The sequence below is a fragment of the Limulus polyphemus genome, unplaced genomic scaffold (genome assembly GCF_000517525.1).
Source record: "Limulus polyphemus unplaced genomic scaffold, Limulus_polyphemus-2.1.2 Scaffold1311, whole genome shotgun sequence".
NCBI lineage: Eukaryota > Metazoa > Arthropoda > Merostomata > Xiphosura > Limulidae > Limulus > Limulus polyphemus.
In genome coordinates this window covers 130,512-138,510 of record NW_013666921.1, presented here as the reverse complement: position 1 = coordinate 138,510, position 7,999 = coordinate 130,512, and the positions used below count along the sequence as shown (strand labels likewise).

At 35.2% G+C, this 7,999-nt stretch overlaps 1 protein-coding gene across 1 annotated transcript in view; it reads left to right on the top strand.

Moving 5' to 3' along the window:
* The window catches only part of LOC106463045 (protein gooseberry-like), a 73,928-nt gene that overhangs the window by 59,951 nt on the left and 5,978 nt on the right, over window positions 1-7,999 (top strand). Inside the window, exons 5-7 of the mRNA XM_013923016.1 lie at window positions 227-435; window positions 3,199-3,337; window positions 6,396-6,550. Coding sequence (XP_013778470.1) covers window positions 227-435; window positions 3,199-3,337; window positions 6,396-6,550 — 503 coding nt within the window. The remainder of the gene's footprint in view (window positions 1-226; window positions 436-3,198; window positions 3,338-6,395; window positions 6,551-7,999) is intronic.

The window sequence follows — 7,999 nt, the reverse complement described above, 5'->3', positions numbered from 1 at the left end:
CACTTAAATATACCAGTTCGATATATTAGCAATTGTTCTTGAAACACTTTTATCAGTAAAGCTATGGACGACTGTCAGTTTATGTTAGATATAAAACAATGTTAAATTTCGTTGTTTGAATATATATATGGGACAAAGGCTACATCATTTCTGTAGCAGTTCTATTATTGGTTCCTAATTCGCTATATTGCATATTCTGGAACCAGTGTTATTTTTATCCACATAGGTGGAAATGACGAAACCTCACACTCAGACGATGGCAGTGATTCTGAACCGGCCCTGACGTTGAAGCGAAAACAGCGCCGCTCGCGGACAACTTTTACAGCAGCTCAACTAGATGAACTTGAAAAGGCTTTTGAGAGGACTCAGTACCCAGATATTTACACGAGGGAAGAACTAGCCCAGAGAACAAAACTGACAGAGGCTCGGGTGCAGGTTAGACAATGTTTAATGAACAAGATAACGGATAACTGAATTGAAAACGAAATATTTGTAAAATTTACATTTTGACCCAGTTCAAGCATAATTTGAACAAACAACGTTTTCTGTTTATGTAGCAAGATATTACATATAACCCTAGACATTATATAACTGAATGTAACATTGAATGAGTTGAAAAGAATCTAAGTATTAATTTACTTCAAAAATGAAGTTCACGGGGATGACGATTTCCCAGCGCACATTTCAACAATCCAAGTGGATATCGTTCCCAGTTATGTTGCGTAATGTTTCTTGGGACACGCAGACCACTTTTACCACTGTGCTTTTGGTTTATGGATTCTCATCTGTTACAAAATGATCCATGCATAGTAAGAAACGTGTGCGGCATTTTGTAACAGGTGAAAATCCACAAACCCAAAGATCAGAGGCAAAAGCCGTCTACGTACCCTAAGGGCCCGCATGGTTAGGGGGCGCTCAACTCGAAATCTGTAGGTCGCGGGTTCGAATCCCAGCCCCACCAAACATGTTCGCCCTTTCAACCATGGGGGCGTTATATAGTGACGGTCAATCCCACTATTCGTTGGTAAAAGAGTAGCCCAAGAGTTGGCGGTGGGTGGTGATGACTGGCTGCCTTCCCTCTAGTCTTACACTGCTAAACTAGGTACGGCTAGCGCAGATAGCCCTTTGCGCGAAATTAAAAAAAAACAAACAAACATACCCTAAGAAGCATTACGTAACGTAATCAAGAATGATCCACTTGAAAATGCGGCACGTGCATACACAGGTTATTTCCATGAGATTTAACTTACCTGACATGACTCGATACTACGAGTCGAAACGCTTTCTAATTATTAAAAACAAAACTTCTCTAATGTAAAAGTTGCTGTTATTGTATTAATGAATTAACTTCTTTAACTAATGTGACTAGATTTAATATTGATTTGAAAAAGTTGTTGTTGTTTTAGTTTTATTGCGATAAATATCTTTTGGCTCACCTAAGAGCTATGATGATATTTGGCATGCTGAACATTTTGAGATCATTTGACGAATTTGAAACAATTTCATGTTTTTGCATTTGGCAGTGATTGAAATTGATATTCGGCCTGTTTTCACCTGAATTCAGTTCCAGTTCTTTCTTGGAATATCGCTTTTTATTTGAAAACTAATACCGCGTTTCGTTTTGTGTGATTTTACGCTAGGAAAAGTGTAACAAAACTTTCCAAACTTAAGTGTGGCTATCACGTTTGTTCCTTTCTGGCTTTCCAATCATCCATGATTAGAAACAACTCTCACCCTGAAATCTTTGTAGTTACGGTTTGTGTGAGCCCCTATAACATAAAACACTAAATATCTGAATTCTGATGTTACTTTTAATTTAAAATATTCTAGAACTTCTTGAATGTAAAGTCCAGTTATTGAAATTAAACTTTAATGTATCATTGAATTGTAACAACCAAACTTAAACGCTGTATTGGTTTAAATAAATACTATGCAAAATCACATACAGAAAAACGTACTGAATTTTGTGAGTTGGAGGGAGCCAACTTTATAAATATAAATCTGAACACGGAAATAAACAGACTTGCTTTTGATTCGTTTTGATAAATATCCCGACACTAGTTACATGTTGCTTATTGTTATTTGTTGATTAAAATGAGAAATTAATCAATTAAAATATCTTTATATATATATATATATATATATATTGCAACCTTATACCCGCCTCTTACCTACCAGTCAAGCTCACGGGGTTTCTCAGCGCAGTTCAGAAAGGGCGCGTAAGCGTCGTCGGCTGTCACCTGAAGGTGCGAAAATAAGTAATGGTTCGTCACGCCCTCTGTCGGTAGGCCCCTTATCATCAACTAAAGGCGTCTATTCACTGCGGTAGGTGGAACTATGCGGCCTTAGAATTACAGGGAGAATTAGTCGAGCCGGACAGTGACACCACTAAGCTTATGCAGAGCTGTCTGACTAGAGTTGGGCCAGGTGTGCACGTAACGAGCGATACGAATCTGCTGTTGCTCTGAATGCCTAGGCCTAGGGAGGGGTCACCCACCAAGAACGTTCACATCCTCAGCAGGTGCACATCGAGCTGTTCGCTGATGAAAAATCAACCATGTTGATTGGTTGACAGCTAGATTCCATGTTTTCAAGGTGCAAAACTACAATCAGAACCAGAACGAAGAGTGAAGTTGAGAACAAGGACTAACATCGCATCCTGCTGTTCAGGTTAATAACAGGTTGACAGCTTCAGCGTTTTCTCGCAGGTTTCCTCACTCGTTAGCTCATGTGTTCAATTAGCAAGTCTTAAGAAAACTGTAACTGATTGACAAGAATCAAGCTGTTTTTCTATAACACTTCGTACACTGAGATGCAATCATTTTTATACTCTTCGCCTGTTGACGTCCTTTCTGTAAAGTTCTTCCGTAAATATAGTCATGTGTAACAAGTTGATACATCCGAAGTTGATGAAACAAAGGAGATCTAGACTCATAAAATCAAACTTTTTAAGGATATTTGTACATATAGGATCATGCCACTGAGATGACAAACAGCGTATTCCACAGTGTTAAATGTTCATATAAATGATAATAATAACTTTCACACAAACATATGAAGTAGAATAAATACACCAAATTACGAACCAGAGAAAAACTTGTTCAAGTGATAACTAGCAAGCGTTGTCACATTAAATCTCGGATCCTGAAATGCACGTGTAGCTTGTATAGAACTTGTTAATAATGTGTTCTTCTGTAGGTGTGGTTCAGCAACCGGCGTGCTAGATGGAGGAAACAAATAGGAAGTCAACAACTGACCAATTTCAGCACCCTTGGACTACCCATGGCCTACCCAACAAATGGACCCTATATTCTAGCAGGCTCCAGTCCTACACAAGGTAAAGTGTTGTCATACATTTTTGTATTTTGAACTTGATTATCGTGTTCGTTTTTATTTTGTAATTGAGAAAATATCATTGTCCCAGCAGGGGTTGAGTCGGTCGCAAATAGTCTCCAGTCTATATAGACTACACTCGAGTGAAAACTTGAAATTTTCTAAACAAAACATTCTGTGGTTGTTCTATGATAAAAAAAAAGAATACATTACGGAATGTAGTGAGAAGTGCAAATGTAACCTGAACTTGTTATTAAAATGATTGTGGAGTACAAATCATACTGAAAATTGCAGTGTATGAAAAACTACTTAAAATTCAAGTTTTAATTTTCGTGTGAAATTTTATAAGTTCCAAATAAATTTCGTTATACAAAAATATATAACATAAAATATCGCAATGTATGTTGTATCGTACACGAAAACACAACATACAGTGGATTTATGTTTGGATTTTGTTTTATATTATGTAATGCCGTAATTTGGCTTTTGTCCTATATATATATATATAAAACAAAATCCAAACATAAATCCACTGTATGTTGTGTTTTCGTGTACGATACAACATACATTGCGATATTTTACGTTATGTAATGCCGTAATTTTGCTTTTGTCCTATATATATATATATATGCCGATCATATGTTATATTTCGTATTGTACACGTACATATGCTGATTATATGTTTTATTACATCCATGCTGTGTATATGTCTGTACTGTACATGTACGTATGCCGTTTATATGTTATATTTTGTGTGCTACATTATGATAAAGTATATTGTGTGTTTGTGTACTATATCATCAGAGTAGTACATTTTGTGTGCTACATTAGGATATAACTTATTGTGTGTTTGTGTACTATATCATCAGAGTAGTACATTTTGTGCGCTACATTAAGATATAATTTATTGTGTGTTTGTGTACTATATCATCAGAGTAGTACATTTTGTGTGCTACATTATGATATAATATATTGTGTGTGTTGGTGTACTACATTGTCAGAGAAGTATATTTTATGTACTACCTTGGCAGTGTAATATACTGTGTTTATACTACCTTGGCAGTGTAATATACTGTGTTTATACTACCTTGGCAGTGTAATATACTGTGTTTATACTACCTTGGCAGTGTAATATAATGTGTTTATACTACCTTGGCAGTGTAATATAATGTGTTTATACTACCTTGGCAGTGTAATATACTGTGTTTATACTACCTTGGCAGTATAATATACTGTGTTTATGATATTAGAGCGTATTATATCGTGTTTACAAATTCATGAGTAATCCAGACCTTTCCAAACCTAAGTGGTGTTCCTGATATCCCTGTATTTTCCCTTCTTATATTGTAAATACTTAATTAACTTGCATGAAACTTAAAACTTACCAAACAGTTATAGTTTCTGCTTAATCAAAGTTTATATAGTTTGGTTTACTTTTCTTATCATGTTGGAGATCATTGATTTTTCCCAAATTCTTTTACGAGATACTGTTTTGAAAAAAATAAATAAATAAATTTCATCACCTTGTGTTAGAAATTCAATTTTTTGTATTGTTATCGAGTTTCAATTTGACCGATATTTATTAACATGTTTTATTTGATCCTTTGTTTTGCTGACAGGAGTAGTCACAACTTCTGGCTATACATCACACAAAATACGATAAAAGCTGACATGGATTTATCACTTAGTTAAGACTTCACTTTTCAATATTGTGTCACCGTTAGCTTTGTGGAGCTAGGTGTCGTGATTGCTGCTAACGATATTTATTATCGAGATCAATATATATCTAATAAATATAGTTTATTTTCACCAAAGAATAAGTTTTATATTTGTAGTTTATTTTAATACGATAATAATCATCAATAAATATGGGGTTGTGAATGATCAAAATGTTTTTCCTTTTCCGTCATTTGTTATGTCCTAGTGTCTAATGATTAGGGTACTCGAATCGCAATCTCCGTGTCGCAGGATCGAAACCCGTCGCCTAACATGCTCGTCTTTTCAGCAGTGGGACTGTGGAGACGTTATGATATGACAGTCAGTCCCACTACTGGCTTATAAAAAGTAGCCTAAGAATCAGCGGTGGGTATTGTTGATTAGCTGTCTTCCCTGTAGTCTTATCACTTCAAAATTAGGAAGGGCTAGCGCGAAATTCGACAACAACCCTTTTTCCTTCGCCCATCATGCTCGCTAAACTTACCTAAGCTCATCTAGATAATTTTAAAATAATATGTGATATTAAAGAGTATTATATGTGTTATAGATTTTTAAAAAAGCATTCAAAGAGTGTTGAAAATGCATCTGTTTTTATTGTTTGTCTTCGTGGTTTTATCCATTCTCGAACTCAATATGCTTGAGTGGACGAAAGAGATTCAGGTTTTAAGCCAAATCAAAATAAAGCTAATTTACTTTAGAAAATAGTTTTACTAAATATACAATATATGGAAACTAAAACATGAATGTCACATTATCTTCCAGTTGGAATTTGTTTCCTGCCGGCATTCCTTTACTACTATATGTTTTGCTCCTTCAACTAGGAGACGAAGAATTTTACCACTACCTATTTCTTTCTCTTAGTCTAAAACAGATTTTAATCTGTTGTTTTCAGTGTGATATAAGAATGTTTAGATTTATTTAAAAACATCAGAATAGTGGCATTACAGCAACTTGAGCAGTTGTTCGATACCCAGATTCGGCCAAAAGTTCGGTTCTGTGCATACAGGTTCTAACTTGGCTGGAGTCACTCATTACCTTGTCTCTAGACCAGTAAAGAAACTTTAATGAGTTTGTGGCGGCATCTGTTGGATCTACGTGGAATGTTAATGTAATACTTGAAATTTAGATTTTGCTTTAATTAATAAACCATACTCTATCATTACTTATACTACAGTTTTTAATAGCTGTATTTATACTGATGCAGTATTTTTGTGATGTAGTACATAACATAGAGTTGTTTTACTTCAATACGTATATTACATAGATGTTATATGTCTGGCAATTACGTCATACGCGAGAAAAATGCCACGTTAGTAAATAAATGAATGCAGAACTGTGTTTTTCAGATCCGTCAACGTTGCATCACCCCGTTCAACCCGCGTCCTCAGTGCCACTCCACCATCAAGGCGTGCCTATGAATGACAACCGTATGAACTTGAGTTACACCAATCACATGGCGGATTCCTCGTATGTTTCAACAATGTCCACCCTTCCCTCTCAGGTATCTTTCAAAAAGTTCCAGCTTTACTTAGCAAATACTCAAAGTGCGAAGGAAACCTTCGTGGTTTTTTCGCTCTTCTACTCAGTTAAATATTATGTTACAATAGCTGTGAATAATGTAACATTTCATGTTTGAAATAAACAGGATATTTAAGAAGGATGAATGTAAAATAAGTTAAACTGTCTGAATTCCCTTCTAGAGATAAAATCGTAAAAGTCATTACAAATGTGTTTTTAGCAGATAAAACGTTATTCGTGACTGTTCTTCACCATGTCTGTCAACAATAACGAATTACCCTTCTAACTCAACAGATTACCTTTTCTTAAAATTTTGAAACGACTTGAATGGTACTTGATTGAAAACATCTTGTCGAAACGTTGCACATTTGTTACCATTTTATTTTTGTAATAAAGTTTTCTTCGTTATCCATACAAGCCGTCTCCAAACTTTAGTAGTTTCAAAGTTGATTCCTCATCATCAAATGAGATTACCTCTCGTTCAGTAATAACGAAATTTCTTTGTTGGCAATAACGAACTACCCTTTATGGTTCAACACATTATCTGTCTGTCAACAATAACGAACTACTATTTCTAGCTCAACAGATTTCCCTCTGTCAACAATGACCTTCCCTTTCCAATTCCACATATTATTTCTCTGTCAACAATAACGTACTCTCTGTCAACAGTGAATCAATCTGTTGAGCTAGAAAGGGTATTTCTCTATCAACAATAACGTACTCTCTGTCAACAATGAACTACCCTTTCTAGCTCAACAGATTATTTTATCTGTCAACAATAACGTACTCTCTGTCAACAATGAACTACCCTTAGTATCTCCCTGTAAATAAAAAGGTACTCTCTATCAACAATAACAAATTATCCTTTCTAGCACAACAGATTATTTCTATGTCAAAAATAGCTGACTATTCTTTCTGCTCAATCCATAATGTTTGTGAGATGTGTACTTGAAATATGTTCACTTACTGAATTAGAATATAATGAATAACATATTACAGCGGGTTTAATGTATGCTTTAATGGACTTGATGTCTGTCTAGATGGTTCAATGCAGACTCTCTGATTATATTTGTGACCAATTTTTACATTTTATAAAAACAAACGTTTTTCCTGAGCTCTTTGCACCGAGTAACTGCAGTAATATGTTGGTGTAATTACTTGTAGTTATCCATATGTTCCTGAAATACGTGTTGGCGTAGTTACTTGTAGTTATTCACATATTCCTAACACACGTGTTGGTGTAGTTACTTGTAGTTATCCATATATTCCTGACACACGTGTTGGTGTAGTTACTTGTAGTTATCCATATATTCCTGACACACGTGTTGGTGTAGTTACTTGTAGTTATCCACATATTCCTGACACACGTGTTGGTGTAGTTACTTGTAGTTATCCATTTATTCCTGACACACGTGTTGATGTAGTTACTTGT